This window comes from Castanea sativa, chromosome 9, assembly GCF_040712315.1.
Source record: "Castanea sativa cultivar Marrone di Chiusa Pesio chromosome 9, ASM4071231v1".
NCBI lineage: Eukaryota > Viridiplantae > Streptophyta > Magnoliopsida > Fagales > Fagaceae > Castanea > Castanea sativa.
Genome location: NC_134021.1, coordinates 5,720,153 through 5,740,521, shown reverse-complemented (window position 1 = coordinate 5,740,521; position 20,369 = coordinate 5,720,153). Strand labels below are relative to the sequence as shown.

General features: G+C 40.9%; 1 protein-coding gene across 1 annotated transcript; it reads right to left on the bottom strand.

Annotated features, from left to right (window-relative positions):
• Positions 1 to 3,876: 3,876 nt before the first annotated feature.
• On the bottom strand, positions 3,877 to 5,898 carry LOC142609579 (uncharacterized). The gene is made up of 4 exons (XM_075781194.1): positions 5,681 to 5,898; positions 5,474 to 5,578; positions 5,124 to 5,186; positions 3,877 to 4,181 (listed from the first exon to the last, which is right to left on the bottom strand). Exons 1-4 carry the CDS (start codon positions 5,767 to 5,769, stop codon positions 4,079 to 4,081), a joined length of 360 nt encoding a protein of 119 aa, XP_075637309.1. The 5' UTR covers positions 5,770 to 5,898; the 3' UTR covers positions 3,877 to 4,078.
• Positions 5,899 to 20,369: the final 14,471 nt, after the last annotated feature.

The window sequence follows — 20,369 nt, the reverse complement described above, 5'->3', positions numbered from 1 at the left end:
TTGAGGACAGGCGTGAAAGAGAAAAGGAGAGAAGTTATGGAATTGGAAAATGACAATGTCATGATGGTGTTTGAGTGGGCCTCATGTGACCTCTTTCTTGTAAAGAAATACAAATGAGTGTTTCTGGCTGCAGATGGGTTTGATGCAATGACAACTTGTGAGAGCCACGTCCTGTTTTTATGTGTTCTGGAAACTTGCTTTGTTACTGACCCAAAAACAGTAGATTACTGTCTATATTGGACATGGCAATGACCATAAACAAATTGAGGGAGAAAAAAATCTGCAACACGTGATTATCTTCTTTCTTTACAAAGTTTTGTTCTTGATCAAGAGGTGAAGAGATTCAAAATAGGGTGACACTTCCCTTTCATGCCCTGAAATTTGACCCCATGGTCCTGTACCATTTATCACTTTAGACAAAAAGCTTTTGAAGAAGCAATCAAAAGATGAACTTTCAGCCTCAAATCCAAATTTTAGATCATGATCTTCAGCTTGATATGGTTGTAACAATTGACTTTACCTCTGCTCATTTAAAAACAAAAGCAACCCTCCAACCACAATGGGCCTTAGGATAAAGTGAAAAGAAATAAACACTAAATCCAAAACAAGATATAGTTATTTTTATTTTTGTTTTTAAAAGATACTATAAACAAAAACAGATAAGAAAGAAATCTTCTATATCGAAAGATAATGATGGGCATTGATTAATTTATAGCAATGCTGGCTAAATCAACATCTTCTAAGCTGCTTAACCTATCAAATGCAAGAGCATAGATTAAAATTCGACATCATAACGACTTTGACTATCCCACTTCCCAGGCATCCTCATGTGCCCTTATCTTCTCACACGACCAAAGAATGAAAATAATGCATGTTCGATACTCATTAGTCATTATCCATAATATTAGGCCATGTTGTTTCATGCAGCTGAGACTAGTAAGCCCACAATTTCTTTCCAACATAATTTGTGTATTTTTTTTTCCAGTAATTAAAATTCAAATCTATGTCAGAACTGGCCAGAGCAAAGATGATCATCGATGCTGAGAGTTCATATAACATAGCGGTCGGCAAAAATGGTGGATCAGCTGGGGCTTCAGTCCTTTCAAGTAAGGGCCTCATCCAAAGCCCTATCTAACCAGACCAAATAAAAGCAAAGCAGATCCGAAGTCCCTAACTTGCACTCATCTCATTTTCGGGCTCGGGCTTGCCCCTAGTAAGAATGAGAGCGAAAGCTAGGCCTGCACAACCCAAACATTCTTGACCCCTTTGCTTAAAGTCCAATGACAGCATCATAATTTTGATAGTAGTTTCAACCAATGTTGTGAATTCTGTCTTTCTTAAATAAACTGGCAAAATATTTTACTCAAGCCAATAAACTAGTACACTTAACAACCCCACCCCAAATATTCCATACTTAGCTCAATACCATTCTGTTTTGGCAGGTTGGACTTACGAGTTCATCCACCACTCCCCTATTTCATTCTCTTATTCTGACTTAAATCCTTATTAAGTGATGTTTATTTTTGAATATTTATATTTTCTCCATTTGGTGCTTTAGGTTATGTTGATGTAATGGGATTTTATACATCAACTTACTGCATTTTTTTTTTTTAGTAAACAGTAATACTTATTAGAACAAATACAAAAATAGTAATAATAGTGTTTTAAATCAGGTTTATAATATATTACATAACCAGAAAAACTGAAAGGCTAACCACTACACTAAGCTCCTATGGCACAACTACAAAGGTAAGGCTTTTTTGTAATTGTATTCTAATTACATAATGTATTATAAACCCGGTTTAAAACACTATTATTACTATTTTCGTGTTTGTTCTAATAAGTATTATTGTTTACTAAAAAAAAATTGGGATATTTATTTCACATTGGTTGTATGTGTTTAGTGTCCGCCGTTTATAACCTCAGTCTACAACTACAAATATTAGGCATTTTTATAGTTGTACTCTGGTTATGTAATGTATTATAAACTCAATTTAAAACACTATTATTACTATTTTCGTGTTTGTTCTAAACACGTATCCTTCACTCATTATTTTCATCTTCCATTAAGATATTAAACTTGAGACTTTGAAAGAAGAAAAATACATATTAATCAATTAATTTAAACCAGCAAAATCTATTTGTAAGTGCTCAGTAAAAGATTAAATGGACCAATCCAGCACGTTATTATAGATGTGAACACCTCCCCTTCCTTGGGGATTTTTTTAAAAAATAACTATAAAATCAAACTATATCATTAGTTAGCCAATGTTTGAAACAAATTTGGTATCTAACAAATCGACTCCTTTGAACTCGATTTTGGAATACTAAATTGAGTGGGCCGAACTCGATTTCAACATCGTTCGTAGCTGACATGGAGATGAGATCCACGTCAGCATAGAACTCGAGTCTAGTGGACTTGAGTTCTGTCAAACAGAAATCGAGCCCTATGGACTCGATTTAGTACCTAAACCCAAAAATCAAAATGATCAACAACCAGAGAACGAAGAAGAAAGAAGCAAATGCCAAAGCAAAACTTAGAGATCAAAACCTAGAGATCAACAACCAGAGAACAAAGAAGAAAGAAGCAAACGCCGAAGCAAAACCTAAAGATCAAAACCCAGCAACCCAGGCGCCGATTTAGGCGATGGAAATAAGATCGGACGTGTGGTTTCTCGCCGCCACTCCAGTGGAGGAGAAGAACACGTACCCAGCAACCCAAGCGCCGATTCCAACCAAACCCAGGTGGCGAAAACTTCAGGCGATGGAAATCAGATCGTGGTCTCTCGCCACCGCTCCAGTGGAGGAGAAGAACACCGAGTGGAGAGTGGGTTTGATTTGTTTTGAATTTGATTAGTTCATGGGTTTTTGAGGCTTGGAAGTGGAGACTGGGACGGCATAAATTATAACTTATGCCGATTGGAAGAGTAGGACGGCTTGGAAGAGAAGAACACTGGTTGCTGAAACAAAACTTAAATTTCTGAAACAAAACGAAATCGAGTCTGTAGGACTCGCTTTCTATTTGAAAGGAATCGAGTCCTATGTACTCTTGTTCTATGCTGACTTGGCCAACTTGTCCACGTCAACTACAAACCACATTGAAATAGAGTTCAGTGCACTCGATTTAGCATTCCAAAATCAAGTCCTTTTGGACTCGATTTGTTAGATATCAAATTTGCTTCAAACTTTGGCTAATTAATGATATTGTTTGGTTTTTATAGTTATTTAAAAAAAAAAATTCCCCTTCCTTGTCATCCAGTTCTCACAGAAATAAAACCTGTCATTCTTAGTTATGTTTGAAGAAATAATCCATGATGAAGTTTGTAGATTCACCCCCTGTAAAAATATTAATGTTTGGTTGACAAAGAGGACTTGCATAATAAGTAGCACAGCTTCTTACAGACAAACATTCAACTTATGATGCACCTAGAATGTGATCAATTCCTATATGCACACAGTGACAGTAGTCAATGAGTTCTAGCTCAACTCCTTCCCTTTTAGGAGCTAGTTGGAGGGTGGGGTTATGGGTTCAAAAACCATTGGGTGAATGTGCAACTTACCAATAAAATAAAATAAAAAAGAGTACACAATTGAAGATTTTTTTTTTCTTTTATTGGTAATTATACATGCACCCAATGGTTATTGAACCATGATCTCACCCTCCACCTTGCTTTAAAAAGGACATGAAGTGCCATTTGAGCTAAAAAAAACATTGGCTACACAGTCCAAGAAACATAAAGCAGAAAATTACTTTCCATAACCAAATGATGTTACTAATATAACATAATCAACCCAAGGTAGTAGTCACAATTATAAACTTTTTTATAAGTCAAACAATGAATTATAAGTAAAAGAGCAGCTGCAATTACTAAAACATTGAATCAAAAAATCTTGAATTAACTAGGCTGCATATTTAACATATGATATGACAGAGAAAATTGACAGGAAAATTGATTTATCATTACATTCTCGTTAGTGCTTGCAACTTTAAGAAAAAATGACACTTTTACAACAAATATCTTCAACCTATCACACTCAGCACCCTCATTACCTAACAACATTATCAAAAATATAAATCTCACATCGACATTAGCTTTGGACCATTATCTGGCATACCCATCCCAGAAGCTATGTCAGCATCAAGTTGAGTATGAGGTGCAGGCCCCATCATCTGCTTAACACTGCATCAACAAGAGTCATGTGAGATATAATATCCTCTACAGTGACTATAAGATATAGCATATAAAGTTGTACAGCATTAGTCTCAAGTTGTTAGAATCATAGAATAAGCAAATGATAGCATCCATATTGGTTGATCTAAAATGGAAAAACTCTACAACCAAAATTCACTAGTCATTTCCAAAATGAACAAAGTTCTTTAGGGATCTAATTGAAATATAAAAGCATATTCGTGTTGAAAAGATAGAAAATTTGTATGGCCCTTTATTGTAATATACACTAATGACAATAATAATACATGCACATAATCTAGGCGCTTAGGCCCAACCAACCTAGAAGCTTACCAGATCCTCAAACTTCTAGTAGCTTCAACAACTCCAAGAGGCACCACCAAACATGAATGTAAAATCATGTTTGGTAACATGGTTTGATCAATCTATAAAAGATCAGGGTAACCAAACTATGCTTTAAGTTCTCAGGGAAGAAAGCAACCTAAGCAGTTGGGTAACAACTTAATACTCATGTAGCAATAAAAATTAAAGGCTATTGAAACATCTTCACAATTGCTCACAACTTATTGTATCACTAACTAGAAGACATTGATGCACTTCTCTAACAATTCTAATAAAGTTCAAAATTGAAAGATGGTAAAGGCTGAGAATATTACATTGTTTATAGAGTCTTCCGAATATGCCTAACACAGTAGAGGTGCAGCATAGACTAAACAAGTGCAATTAGGAAAATATTTCCTATTATGCAGTAAACACATAGACTAAAAAATATTGCAAAATAACAATGTCACAGCTTGATTCTACCCAGAAAGTCCCTGCAAATAATTTACTCTAATATGACAAATTGAACCCATTACTACACCCATGTCTTCAAAGCACAGCCACTAAATAAACTTGGAAAAACTTGATCATTGATGCAAAAAAGTTGCTTACCGCTTCTTGTGACGTTTCGTCTTGAAATGCTCATCCCTCACCGCCACGTTCGCAAAGTATCGGCTACATTGAATAACAAAACAAAAACATTATTTAACACTAACCCAATTCAACAATGGAACATAACAACAAAACCCACAATCAAATTTTGCTAAAAAACAAGAATTGGGCAATGATAACAACAACAACAACAAAAAACCCAATTCTTCAACTACTACAAAAGGCAAATAATCCCCAATAAAAAATAAATAAAAAATCCAAGTTCAATGCTTTTTATCTTGCATCTAAAAATCCATATTGTTCATAAATTAAGCATAATTGAGCTTCAATTTTAGAAATAAATTACATACTCGCAGTGCAAGCAGTAATACTGGCCCATTCCAGGCAAATCTTCATCAACAGGCAAAGGCTTCTTTTCCTCATCAGGCTTCTTCAGCTGATCATAAACCATATCGTCGCGTGCTCAACTTCATCGAGTCAAGGAAACCCTAAAATTAACATTTATGCTGTAAAAGAAATATATACACAAAAATTGAAATTTCAGAATGAAAAAAAGGATATCTTTGACGAGGAATTTGTCGCGACGATGAGTCTTGTGAGAGTAGCGTCTCTTCTTCACATTTCTGTGGGGGCACTTTCCTCCCATTTTTTTCCTCTCTCTCTCTCTCTCTCTCTCTTTGTCTGTAACTATGTGTTAGGGTTTCTGGGTATCTGTTATTTCAATCTTGGAAAAACCCTAGAATGTTATCGACACCGCAAAGGGTTTTTCTTTGTATTAAAACGACGTCGATTTAGAGCCTTTTTTGTGTGGATATAATGACTAAATGAGCTTCTAAGGCCCTTCAAGAGTTTGGTTTAAGATTTTCGCACATCAAGTGGCTTTTGGATCGGGCTTGGGCATGGGCTTGTTTGTAGGACCTTTAACTCTATGGCGAGCTCAAAGAGTATTTTATTTTTTGAGTAAATTTTAATAATTTTTCATCCACTATAATTTAAGATTACTACATTTTTTAATGACAAAAAAATTTAGGGGTGTGTTGAAAAAATTATTTCACCCATAAATGCATAATACTCGTCACATTCCTCGAAATTTTTAGTAATTGGAAAATGTAATAGTCATAAATTATAATGGATGCAAATTATTAAAATTTACCCAAAAAATAGAAGAGCCTCTGAGCATGCATGTGAGCGCGTGCTCAGATGCTAGTAACTGCATAATGATAATGGGGAGATTTAAATTTGTTGGGTAGAAGTTTGGAGTTACGTGTGCAACTAAATTGTGGGTGTACTTCTGTTTTTTTTTTTTTTTTTTTTTTTGTGCAATAACGGTATATATGTTTTTATTTTTTTTTTAATTAGTATGGAAGATGTGTCTTTACAAAGAAACATGTGTTTGTTTTAATTTTAATTTTTTTATATAAATAAATAAAGAAATTTTAAAACCATTAAGAGAGTGGTAACATTTTAGTGGGAGTTAAAGATGTATCTACTAATCTAAAAAAAATGTGTATATATCTATTTAGTTTAGTTTTTTTTTTTTTTTTTTGATAACTGTAAGTGCACAATTGCACCTGGCCCCAAGAACAGTTACGGGCTCAGGCCCAATGAGCCTTAAATAATATGAATTTGTAGAGTGTGGGCTTGAAACCCAGGTTAGAAGTGTCTGAGGATTAAATGACAAACCAAAGATTGCAAACACTTTAAAACAACAAGGAATATTGTAAATCAACCTGCTCGGACGTAAGCCGAGAGCTGTTCTTATATTATCTCTTTCTCTTTTTTCTTTTTCTTTTAGATTACAAAAAAGGGAGCCCCCATTCCTGTTCTAGGTTGCTTCTTAAATACTCCTCTTTTTGATACTTTGTACACGTGTTGCCCCAACTCCCCCTTAGCCTAGATATTTCTTTTCTCAGTGCCTTTGAATAGTAACCAGAAGTTTCCCTTCCACTGTTCAGGTGTCACTTCCCCATTAATGCGGCCAGGGTGGTAGGTGCAGGGTCTTTAATGTGGAGGTGGCAGCCTTTATCTTTGGTATTTCTCTAACATCGGTACTTCTAGGACATTCAAGGGTTCACCCCCTTTAACCATTGGTCTTGACCGTGTCATTCCCTAACCTTTACCATGAAGTCTCGGGTTCTCCGGTATCCGTCCGAAGGGAAATTCACCCTCGGCTGGATCCTCGGATCCTCGGCGTATGGGCTGACCCGTAGTACTAACAAGTTCTAAACCCAAGAGCAGGTCGGCCTTCCTTAGCATGGCCCAAAGGCCCACATCCCCATCAGGGTCTTTTTACTCCCCACAATAACTATTTTTTTTTTTATATTGATATTTAGTTTTTTTTTTGGATAAACGTGAGTTTTTTTTTATAATAATAATACAGTATTAGAAATGTAGGTTTTTTCTTATAGGAAAAAAAATCAGAAATGTGGGTTGTTTTAAATTATTTTTCTATTTAAGAGAAACAATAAATATATAGTTGTTTTGAAGAAATGGATTAGTGGGAGACTGTTCCTATTTTGTAGGCAATATTTTAGTGCAAGTTAGATATGTATTTTTACCAAACTATCCTTTAGTTTTGTCTCTACTTAAACTTAGGGGTATAGGGGTATTTTGGAACAAAAAAAAAATCTGCTCCAAACAGGGGAAACCCCTTAAATAGTAGTATAGATAGATATCATGGCTTAGATGTTGAAATATTGAATTATAAAAAAAAATATATCAAATTATCAAACAAAAATTTTAAGAACCTAAGCCTTTTTTGTTAATTTTCCTAAATTGCATTTTACAACCATCAAGTTTAGAATAATTTTGATTTTTTTTTCATAAATTTTCAAATTTTAAAAATGTATCCCTAACGTTATATAGCGTTTAGAATATATATAAATCCTTTAGTTTATATATATTGATAAGATGTTTGTTATACCAAATCAACTTAAAAACTACGACCCTCTCAAAAACAAATAAAATAAAAACTACGTCATTTTGTTTACAATGATAAAACACACACACATATACTACTTTATTTTATTTTATGAGTTTCTTCTATCTTGTTCCTTCTAATTTTTTTATATGTTTTTCTCTTGCTAGGACTTTCTCATTTTCCCATAAATTCAAAATTTTGAAGAAAAAAAAAATACATAAAAAACTTAAATAAATATATAAAAATCATTTACTTCCATGAATCTCATCCACACGAAACGTGCCCTCGTACTCTAAAATTAGTCAAATGAGGTTCATCTCATGAATCTCATCTTTATTCAACATTCTTGCGCCACCATCACAACACACTATGTTAGCAAACCAACCAAACCCTCCAATTTAGCCACACACATAAACCCACAAATAACAAATTTGAAGCCGCCATTGTAGATCTACCAACTCAAAGGCTCCATCCTCAAACTCAAGTGAACCGCCACACATGATGGTTCACGAAAATACAAGCACTTTTACATACCATGAGATCCATTCTTATGCAAAAAAACCCTATTACCTATGCTAGCCGAGCCACTGTTCCCAAATTAGACTTTTTGACCTAGCATGCTTGATCGAAACCCAATCATGAAAATCCTTGAAACCCAAGCATCAAAAGATTCAAAACCCAACACCAAATCAATTGTTCATACCCAACCCAACTAACACCCCCACATGAATCCCTTGTTATCAAAACCTAGCCATGAAAACCCAGGCATTAGATTTAACCATGAAAACCTAGCACCAAATCTAATATACACACCCAACCAATCCCTCGCATGCAGTGGCGGCTCCAGGAATTTTGTTCAAAGTATTCCTTAGGAAGTAGAAATTACACAATCTTATTTTTTTTTTAGCCTTTAGGTAATTAGGTTTGATTCAATGTTATTAATTCCATTCCGTTTCGGCCGTAACAGCCAAAAAATACCGTGCTGGTAAAGAGATCGGAACACTAACCCACCCTATTCCACTTCGGAAAAAATTCCAGGTCATTCCGATCTATTTCAGGTGTTTATGTAAATACTAGCTGAAATTCAAGATTTGGCTGGCATGTAGTTTGTGCTTTAAAAAAAAAAATTGCTCTTAAAACCAAAACAAATTTGCATTTTGTAAACCAAAAAACCTCAAAAGGAAAAAAATGAAAAGAAAAGGAATGAACAAAGGTACCTGTACAGTTAAAAAAAATCGTATTGAGAAATTTGATACTCAAAACTTGAGAAGAGGTACCGCCGCACTGGTATTGGTAAAAAACACAGAAGTTACAAACAAGGAGGAAGGCAAAACGTAGATGTAAAAGTGTAGATGAAGATGTGGTAAAATTTAAAAGTAGGAAGTGTAAAAATCGAAGAGTCAGAAAACGTGTGGTTAAAAATAAATAAGAAAAAAATAATTAAAAATGAGAAGTAAATAATATATGTTAGGTGAGGAAAAATAATACTGTAATAAAAAATAATAACATGTTGAAAATTGTATTGTATTGGGCAGTGTGCTTAGTCGAAGGAATCAAGCCACTTCCCACCTTATAGTAGTTTTATTATAATTTTTTTTTTTTCAAATTTTAGTTTTATTTTCTTTTGTTTGTTTGTTTTACTTATTTATTTATGCTTTGCTGAATATTTTTTTGTTTGTTTGATTCTTTGCGTGGCAATGGCATGGATGCTTCATATTAGGAAAATGTATCACAATTTTTGATATAGTTTTTGTAAGTGCACAATTGCACCTGGCCCCAAGAACAGTTACGGGCTCAGGCCCAATGAGCCTTAAACAATATGAATTTGTAGAGTGTGGGCTTGAAACCCAGGTTAGAAGTGTGTGAGGATTAAATGACAAGCCACAGATTATAAACACCTGGAAACAACAAGGAATATTGTAAATCAACCTCCTCGGACGTATGCCAAGAGTTGTTCTTATATTATTTCTTGCTCTTTGTTTCTTTTCCTTTTTAGATTACAAAAAAGTGAATCCCTATTTCTGTTCTATGTTCCTCCTTAAATACTCTTCTTTTTGATATTTTTGTACACGTGTTGCCCCAACTCCCCCTTAGCCTAGATATTTCTTTTCTCAGTGCCTTTGAATAGTAACCAAAAGTTTCCCTTCCACTGTTCAGGTGACACTTCCCCATTAATGCGGCCAGGGTGGTAGGTGCAGGGTCTTTAATGTGGAGGTAGCAGCCTTTATCTTTGATATTTCTCCAGCATCGGTGCTTCTAGGACATTCAAGGGTTCACCCCCTTTAACCACTGGTCTTGACCGTGTCATTCCCTAACCTTTACCATGAAATCCCGAGTTCTCCGGTGTCCGTCCGAAGGGAAATTCATCCTCGGCTGCATCCTCGGATCCTCGGCGTATGGGCCGACCCATAGTACTAAACAGTTCTAAACCCAAGAGCAGGTCGGCCTTCCTTAGCATGGCCCAAAGGCCCACATCCCCATCAGGGTCCTTTTACTCCCCACAATAGCCCCTCAAAACTCTAATTTTCGACGTCCGAGGAGAAAAATAGGGTTTTGATCTGACGAGAACTTACTCTACACACTTTGTAAATGGTTGCACGTGTGGAAATCGTTTCGCGTCCCAGAAGATGCCACTTGGCGGTTTTATTTTCAAAAACGCGCGCATTTATTTCTATAAGTTACACTTTGTCCCCCACGTTCAACGGCGAGATGGGCATCCAACGGTCCTCGTTACTCCATGAAAATTTGGGCGGGACAAATGTAATTTCGAGGCCGCTTTTCCGCACGTCGTGACGCTTCGGGAACCTGCGCCTTCATTTAATTCCTCAGGGGCTAATCCCATCAAAACATCAGCCATCATACTTTACCTGCAGAAAACCGTGGAAATTTGCACACCTTCAACTTTGTAAGTTCTTACTCTTTCTATTCTTAACCTTTTCTCCTCGGACCTTGTCCTCGGCTGTCCCTATAAACGTTCTCCCTCTTAGAGTTTATTCTTTCGTTCCTCTGTAATGGGAAGATTCAAGTGTCTAGTTGATACCGCCGCTGGGATGGAAGGCTTTAGGGCCAAGTAACGTATTCCCAGCGACGTAGATCTAAAATATTGTCCGGCGGAAGCCGTGGCCGATTCTAGAAAGGAGGGAGAGGTTATCATCCCAATGATAGCCTTTATAAAGGGTGGGATGACCCTCCCAATGAAACCTATAACTAGGGAGTACCTTCGCAACCACCAGTTGTGTCCTGATCAATGCCTCCCAAACGTTTTTAGAGTTTTGGGTAGCGTCGATGCTCTAAACGAGCAAATGGGTCTAAACCTCTCCTGGCACGATGTCGTCTTTCTGTACGAGTCCCATAAACTCTCCAATGTAGGTTACTACATTAAGTCTCATTCTAGTGTCGTTAGGTTGATCTCCTGTCTGCCCAAATCCAACAAAGGCATGAAGGACGACCACCTGGTCGTCTCTGGGAACTGGCACGACGGCCTCCACTGCCCAGTTGAGTGGGGGGACCCAGGTGCGATGCCATAGGATTAATCTCCCCACAACACAACTTCCTCTAACACACACAAAAATGCGTATTCATATTTACTTAAACTTATTACATATATGTGTGAATCTAACCAGGCTTGTTTGTTTTGATGTCTTTTTTGCAGATAAACAACACGTGCGCCCTCGTTTGAGTCACTGTAACGTCGCAGACCTAAACCGAGTACTGCGCTCCGAGGTGTTCGTTAGCGAAGATCTACAACTTAGGGCCGCTCATCTGATCCTAGGGTACAATCCCATTTCCTCGGACTTCCAAGAGATAGAAAACGCCATTGTCGCCGGTGACCGAAGACGAAGGAGAATAAACGTAGCCCGGCCCCACTTTTTGGACGACCGCGATCTCCCTGACGCCCCTAACACCGTCTTGTACAACCAGGCCATAGCGGCAATTCCCCTCGCCGTACATTCCCAGGCAACTATTGTTCCAGAGGAGCAGGTGTCTTCTTCTCATACACTAGACGAAGAGATAGATCAATTTCAATTCGAAGACACCGAAAGACCTCGAGGGAATCAGTTCGTCGTGCTTTCAAACGAGGAGGAAGAAGCTACCGAGGCCTCCGGAATTGTAGGGTTGGTAGTTGCCCAACCGGAAGACGAAGCCGAGGAAGACATGGATAGGATGCAAGATCTCCTAGTCAAGAGAGGTGCGAAGGTCGCCGAGAAAAAGACGGGGGGGTCTAAAGCTCTTCAAACTTTGCCACCTCCTCCTCCTCCTCCAGCTGAGCCAAAACTTCCAGCCGAGGATCCCAAAAAGAAGAGAAAGGGGGAGGCCGAGGGGATGATCAGCAAAGACCCCAAAAAACCGCGGCAACAACTCCCACCGGTTCAGCAGCAGAAGCTGGACAAAGGCAAGGGTAGGGCCCGCTCAGTTGAAAGCGGGGAAATCAGAGACGAGGCCGAAGTGCGCCGAGCACCAACCACCTGGTCCCCCGACTTAAGACTGGACGGCGCACCCATCTCCTGCCAGTCCAGTATAAGGGCGGTTCAACAAGGCCATGCCCACCACTTGGCCAAAGTGTTGGAGCGCCCTCTTCTGTTGCCCAAGGACATGGAGACCTTGGAAAAAATGAGCCAGCCACAACTATTCCTCTCTTTAAAAAGGGATTTAGCACTGGTAAGTTTACCCCTTTTTAGGAAGATTCCACTTTTAACAATATTCATAAGTTGTTTATTATTCCTGATTCCATTACACTTTGTCACAGGCCATTCAGGAGGTCTTTGTAGCCGAGAAATTTATAGAAGACACTCGGAAGAAGGCCAGGACTGAACTGGAGATTAGGCTGGAGACTGAGAAGTCCTTGGGCACTGCTCTTGCTGAGAACGAAAAGCTTACCTCGGAGGTGGCTGAGCTGAGGAGAGAGAAAAATGGGGTCGAGTCAAACTTGAAGACCATGAAGACCCAGATAGAAGGACAGCGCAAGCTCCTTCGCGAAAGAGATGAAGAGCTCTCCCAAGCCCAAAGGGAGTGCTCAGATCTAAACAAGGAACTTGCGCTGATGAAGGAAGAAGCCAGCTCATTTCAACGCTCTTTAGAGGCTGCCAAGCAGACGAGCTACGAGGAAGGGGTAGCAACAACCGAGGAGCAGCTGACAGAGGCCTTCGCGGCTTTGTGCCGGGAGTACTGTCAGAAAGTCTGGGGGGAAGCTTTAAACGTAGCAGGAGTTCCTCTATCTTCGGATCTGAGGAAGTCCGAGAACATTTGGCTTCCCCTGGAGATACAGGAGATTGAAGAGGCTCCTGCTGCTACTCCTACCCCTGAGACAACTCTTCCTGCTCTTCCTCCCATGGTCCCGAAGCCAATTCCAGATCCTACAGAACCTTCGGGTTCCAATAAAGACAAGGAAGGAGGCGGAGATGCCGAGAAGGGACTTAGCCAAGCCATGGAGTCCAATGTCCCTCCAACGAAAGTAGCAGACAAAGAAAAAAAGGTTCTGTCTGCTTTTGAGTTGGAGTTGAAAGAGACAGAGGGAACCAGCACTTCTCAGCAAGATCCTCCTCCAAAAGCTTAGGACTTAGCTTAGGGCTTCTCTTTCTCCATGTTCAGCCTTTATATGTAATGCATGTCCAAATGATTAATGAAGAACAACTTTATTTGATTTTTACTCGTGTTGCACAATCATAACTTCCACATAATCATATGCACATTATTAAAGATTTAACAGAAGGTGATATGGTTGAGATATTTAAACAATGCCTTTGATTAAAAAAGAAGAGAAGATCTCATATAACGATTAAACCCTTGTAATGTACAACACCTTTTCTAGTAGGATGTAAGGTCCGAGGACCATTCCTTACACAAATTTGCTTAACACTTAAAGATATAAAACTTAAGATCCAAGTTAATAAACAGCAACGCATTAACACCCAGACATAATAAGAAGTTAACTTTGATCAAAGTCGTGGTCCGAAGATAAGACTTAACCAATTTTTCGTTTGATTCTTAAAGATTGTAACTTCAAATGTTAAATTTCCCAAAGCAGGAGGTCCGAGGACCCAGCATAACTAAGTTTCTGTTTAACAACTAATAAGACATCAATTTCCACAAGGTTTGTGGTCCGAGGACTGCACTTAACCAAGTTTCTGTTTGATTCTTAAAAATGATAACTTCAAATGTTAATTTTCCCAAAGCAGGAGGTCCGAAGACCCGGCATAACTAAGGTTCTGTTTAACAAAAAACAAGACATCAATTTCCACAAGGTTTGTGGTCCGAGGACTGCAGTTAACCAAGTTTCTGTTTGATTCTTAAAAATGATAACTTCAAATGTTAATTTTCCCAAAGCAAGAGGTCTGAAGACCCGGCATAACTAAGGTTCTGTTTAACAAATGACAAGACATCAATTTCCACAAGGTTTGTGGTTCGAGGACTGCACTTAACCAAGTTTCTGTTTGATTCTTAAAAATGATAACTTCAAATGTTAATTTTCCCAAAGCAGGAGGTCCGAAGACCCGGCATAACTAAGGTTCTGTTTAACAAATGACAAGACATCAATTTCCACAAGGTCTGTGGTCCGAGGACTGCACTTAACCAAGTTTCTGTTTGATTCTTAAAAATGATAACTTCAAACAACAGAGCTACTCATGACTTTGGAACATCAACTGACAAAAGCACATTTCATTAATAATAATACCTTCTAAGATTATTTACATTCCATGGACGTGGTACAATTCTTTCGTCTAGGTCAGCTAGCCTATACGACCCTATGCTTGCTACTGAAACAATACGATAGGGGCTTTCCCAGTTGGGTCCTAGCTTACCCCAAGCTGGGTTCTTAGAAGTGCCTACAACTTTCCTTAGTACAAGATCACCTGGCGCAAGTGGTCTTAGTTTCACGTGGGCATCATATCCTCGTTTTAGCTTCTGTTGATAATAAGCCATTTGGACCATAGCTGCCTCACGCCGTTCCTCAAGTAAATCAAGATCTTTTTCTAGGAGTCCCTTGTTATTCTCTGGGCTAAAAGAACTCGTCTTTAAAGTAGGAAAACCAGATTCCAGTGGTATCACCGCCTCGGCTCCATAAGTCATAGAGAATGGCGTTTCTCCAGTGGACCTGCGCGGTGTGGTCCGATACGTCCACAGGACATGAGGGAGCTCTTCTACCCATCTGCCTTTCGCATCGTCCAACCTCTTCTTGAGCCCATTGACTATGACCTTGTTAACGGCCTCGGCTTGCCCATTTCCCCGAGGATAAGCTAGGGTAGGGTATCTATTTGTGATACCCATGTCACCACAATATTGCCTAAAGGCGTTGCTGTCAAATTGAACGCCATTGTCTGAGACAAGTGTATGTGGTATACCGAATCTAGTGACAATATTTTTCCATATAAATTTCTTGGAATCAACATCTCGGATATTGGCTAAGGGCTCAGCTTCAACCCACTTAGTGAAGTAGTCTGTCCTTACGAGCAGCCATCTTTTGTTTCCTGTAGCCCTCGGAAATGGCCCTACTATGTCCAATCCCCATTGTGCGAAAGGCCAAGGACTAGAGAGAGGGTTGAGAACCCCTCCAGGTTGATGAATATTAGGGGCGAACCTCTGGCATTGATCACATTTTTTGGCATAGTCCTGAGCCTCCCTCTGCATATTGGGCCACCAATAACCCTGAGTCAGGGCTCTATGGGCTAAGGACCTTCCCCCAGTGTGGCTCCCACAAATTCCTTCATGCAATTCCTCCAGTAATGCCTCTGTTGATTCGGGATGCACGCACAACAAGTACGGTCCTGAAAAGGATCGTTTATACAGCTTCTGGTCCTCGGACAACCAGAAACGTGGCGCATTTCGACGTATCTTTTCTGCTTCAGATTTGTCCTCAAGAAGAATATCATCTTTAAGGAAAGCTGTAACTGGGTCAATCCAACTAGGCCCAGGCCTTATCAGATGAATGCGAAGCGCGTTGGTAATAGTAAGAGAGGGTTCTAGTAAATCCTCAACGAGGATAATCCGAGGTAAACCTTGAGCCGGGGACGTTGCCAGCATAGCTAAGGAGTCTGCATGGGTGTTTCCGCTCCGAGAGATATGAGTTAATGCGAAGGAGTCAAATTCAGTTCGTTGGCGCTTGATTTGGGACAAATATTCCTGCATCCTTGGATCTCTAGCCTCCATGGTCCCCGTGACCTGGCCGACCACCAGTTGAGAGTCTGAGAAGACATGAATTTCCTTCCCACCCATCTTACGTACCATCTGCATGCCTACCAAGACTGCCTCATATTCGGCCTCATTATTAGTAGCCGAGAATGCCAATCTCAAAGATTTTTCGAAGACAATTCCTTCAGGGGACGTTAGAACAAGTCCAACACCAGACCCTCTCTGATTAGCAGCCCCATCCACATAAACTCTCCAAGCCGAGGGCACTGCGGCCGTGATCACACCAACTGATTTTTCATCCATGTGTGCTTCTTTTGGAGTTTCTTCTAACAATGGTTCGGTAAACTCCGCCACCAAGTCAGCGAGGACCTGACCCTTCACCGAGGTGCGAGGCTTGTATTTGACATCAAAGGCTCCCAAAATGGTTCCCCATTTTGCCACCCTGCCAGAGTAATCAGCACTGCGTAACACCGCCTTGAGAGGCAGTTGAGTCAGAACAACCACAGTATGAGACTGGAAATAATGAGGAAGTTTGCGCGTGGCATGGACTACGGCCAGAAGCGCTTTTTCCAAGGGCAGATAGCGCACCTCGGCCTCATTCAAAGACTTACTAACATAATAGACCGGTTTTTGCACCCCGCTTTCATTCCTTATAAGGACCAGGCTCACCGCATGGACGGCCACTGCCAAATAAGCGAACAAAACCTCATCCGCCTCGGGACGAGACAAAATAGGTGGCCGAGAAAGATATTGCTTAAGCTGTTGGAAAGCTAACTCGCAGTCCTCGGTCCATTGAAACCCTTTCCATTTGTTCAACAACTGAAAGAAAGGACGGCACCGGTCAGCTGACCGAGAGATAAATCTATTCAACGCAGCAATCATTCCGGTTAATTTCTGGATCTCTTTTGGGTTTCGAGGCGGCTGCAAAGTCTGAATAGCCTTAACCTGCACTGGGTTTACCTCTATGCCCCTGTGAGTAATCATATATCCCAAGAACTTTCCAGACCCCACGCCAAAAGAACACTTGGAGGCATTAAGGCGCAGCTTGTACTTTCTTAACATCTGGAAGGTGTCGGCCAGATCTGTCATGTGTGAAGGTACTGTCTTACTCTTCACCACCATATCATCCACGTAAACTTCAATGGTTCTCCCCAGTTGCTGTTCAAACATCCGGGTCATCATTCTTTGGTAAGTAGCCCCAGCATTTTTTAACCCAAATGGCATGACCTTATAATGATAGTTCCCAGTTGGAGTAATGAAAGCAGTCTTCTCCTGATCCTCCAACGCCAAGGGAATTTGGTGGTAACCCTGAAAGGCGTCCAAGAAACTCATCCGAGGATGTCCGACAGTAGCATCTACCAATTGATCAATACGTGGCATCGGGAACAAATCTTTAGGACAGGCCTTGTTCAGATCAGTAAAGTCCACACATACTCTCCATTTGCCGTTCTTCTTTTTAACAACAACAGTATGAGCCAACCACTCAGGGTAGAAAACTTCTTTGATAGCCCCCGCCCTTTTGAGTTTAAGAACCTCTTCCTTCACAGCCTCAGAATGTTCTCGGGAAGATCGCCGAGGTGGCTGCCTCCTCGGAACAATGGCAGGATTGACATTTAAATGATGACAAATGAAGCTCGGATCTACGCCTGGAGCCTCATAGGGGTCCCACGCAAAGACATCTATATTATCCTTCAGAAATTCCAACAACTCCATCTTCTCTTGGTGTGGCAAACGTATGCCAACTTGGAAGAACCTCTCTGGATCATCTGCTATTACAAACTTCTCTAACTCCTCACAAACAGCCTCATCTCCTATCATCGCTCCAGGTGCCTCCGGAGCTGTTAATTGCTATGACTCCTGGATGGGCAAAGTTGATGACTCAATTTCTGACTGACGAAGCATCGCAGCCGATATGCATTGCCTGGCCACTACCTGGCTGCCGAAGATTTCCTCAACATGCTCCCCCGAGGGGAATTTAACCTTAACGTGCAAGGTAGAGGAGACAGCTCCCAGAGCGTGCAGCCATGGCCTGGCGAGGATGGCTGTATATGGAGAGTACGCGTCAACCACAATGAAATCCACCTCAACCGTTTCTGTGCCGGATTGAACGGGTAAACGGATCTGTCCCTTCGGCACAACGGCTCTCCCTTCGAAGCTTATAAGTGGAGAGTCGTAAGGAGTTAGATCTTTCAATTCCAACCTTAGCCCCTTAAATAGATCAGGGTACATGATATCTGCACCGCTGCCCCGATCTATCATCACCCTTCTCACATCATAGTTCCCTATCCTGAGGGTAACCACAAGAGCATCGTTATGGGGCTGGATAGTCCCTACCTTATCCTCCTCGGAGAAACCCAAGACGGGTAAAGTGCCCTTCAATCTCTTCGGCCTGCTACCCACATCCTCGGCCTGAGGATGGGAAACCGCCATTACCCTAGTGGGACCTGAGCCGGTCCTACCAGGTGCAGCGAAGATAACATTAATTGTTCCCAATGCTGGCCGAGATGAATTGTTCCTTTGGTTATTTGAGCCAACTTGACTGACCTGCCCAGTGAGCTGACACAAGTGCTGCTTTAACTTTCCCTCCCTGACGAGTTGCTCCAGATGGTTCCACAGGGTCCGACAGTTCTCGGTAGTGTGGCCCACATCCTGATGGTACTGACAAAAGAGATTTTGATTTCTTTTCGCGGGGTCCCCTGCCATCTTGCCGGGCCATCTGAAGAAGGGCTCTTTACGAACTTTTTCTAGTAACTGATGCACTAGTTCTCGGAACACAGTATTTACAGCCTGAGGTGCTGCCGAGCCTGATTGTCCAAAGTAATCCCTCCTCGGCTTGTTGTTGTGATATCTTTCCGACCTGAAATCCCTTCTCTCTTGTGGGATAACCTTCTCCTTTCCCTTCCCCTGCTGCTGGTCTTCCTCTACCCTTTTGTACTCATCAATACGATCCATTAGGCGGCGTACACTGCGAACGAGTTTTTTCGTCAAAGACTTTCTTAGGTCGTGGTCAGTAGGAAGACCTACCTTAAAGGTATTAAGCGCCACCTCATCAAAGTCACCATCTATCTCGTTAAACATCTCCCAGTATCGGTCGGAGTATGCTTTCAGTGTCTCCCCTTCCTTCATGGCCATGGATAGCAGCGAGTCCAATGGCCGAGGGACTCTGCTACACGTAATGAACCGCGAAGCGAATGCCCTAGTTAGCTCCCCAAACGAGCCTACAGACCCCGATTTGAGACCGTTAAACCATCTCATAGCCATAGGTCCCAAGCTGGAGAGGAAAACTTTACACATCAGAGTATCATTGTGAGAGTGCACTGCCATCCTCTGGTTGAAGTGACTCACGTGCTCCACCGGATCAGTCCGGCCATTATAGATGGTAAAGGTGGGCTGGGTGAACCTCCTGGGAAGCCTCCCCCTCTCAATCCTCCGTGAAAACGGAGATTTAGAGAGTTGGTGCAACGCCCTACTCATAGTATCGTTGCCTAAGCCCCTAGAACGAAGCTTCTTACGTCTGCGGGTTGGCTGGTCGTCCTCCTCACCGGAGGATGTTGCACTGGTGGGGGAGCGCGACCTTGAACTGTAGCCACTTCCCCTACCCTTCTCCAAGGAAGAATTAGACGAGGACGGTGAAAACTTACGTTTAGCACGGCGTAACTTCCTCTTCAAACGATTGATTTCCTTCTGCATGGATTTAGAACCCTCCTCGTGGGTGGTGCTACCCCCGCCATGAGTATGGCTAGCGCCTGGGTATTCTGTATGGACACTCCCTTCACGATCCCTTCGACGTTCAAGACGTTCGAAATGATCTTCCGGTTGTGATCCCTATGACTCTGCATGGTGAGAGCCTAGGCCTGCCATAATATCCCTACCTCTTCTAGACTAGATTTCCCACAGACGGCGCCAATTGTAAGTGCACAATTGCACCTGGCCCCAAGAACAGTTACGGGCTCAGGCCCAATGAGCCTTAAACAATATGAATTTGTAGAGTGTGGGCTTGAAACCTAGGTTAGAAGTGTGTGAGGATTAAATGACAAGCCACAGATTATAAACACCTGAAAACAACATGGAATATTGTAAATCAACCTCCTCGAACGTATGCCAAGAGTTGTTCTTATATTATTTCTTGCTCTTTGTTTCTTTTCCTTTTTAGATTACAAAAAAGTGAATCCCTATTTCTGTTCTATGTTCCTCCTTAA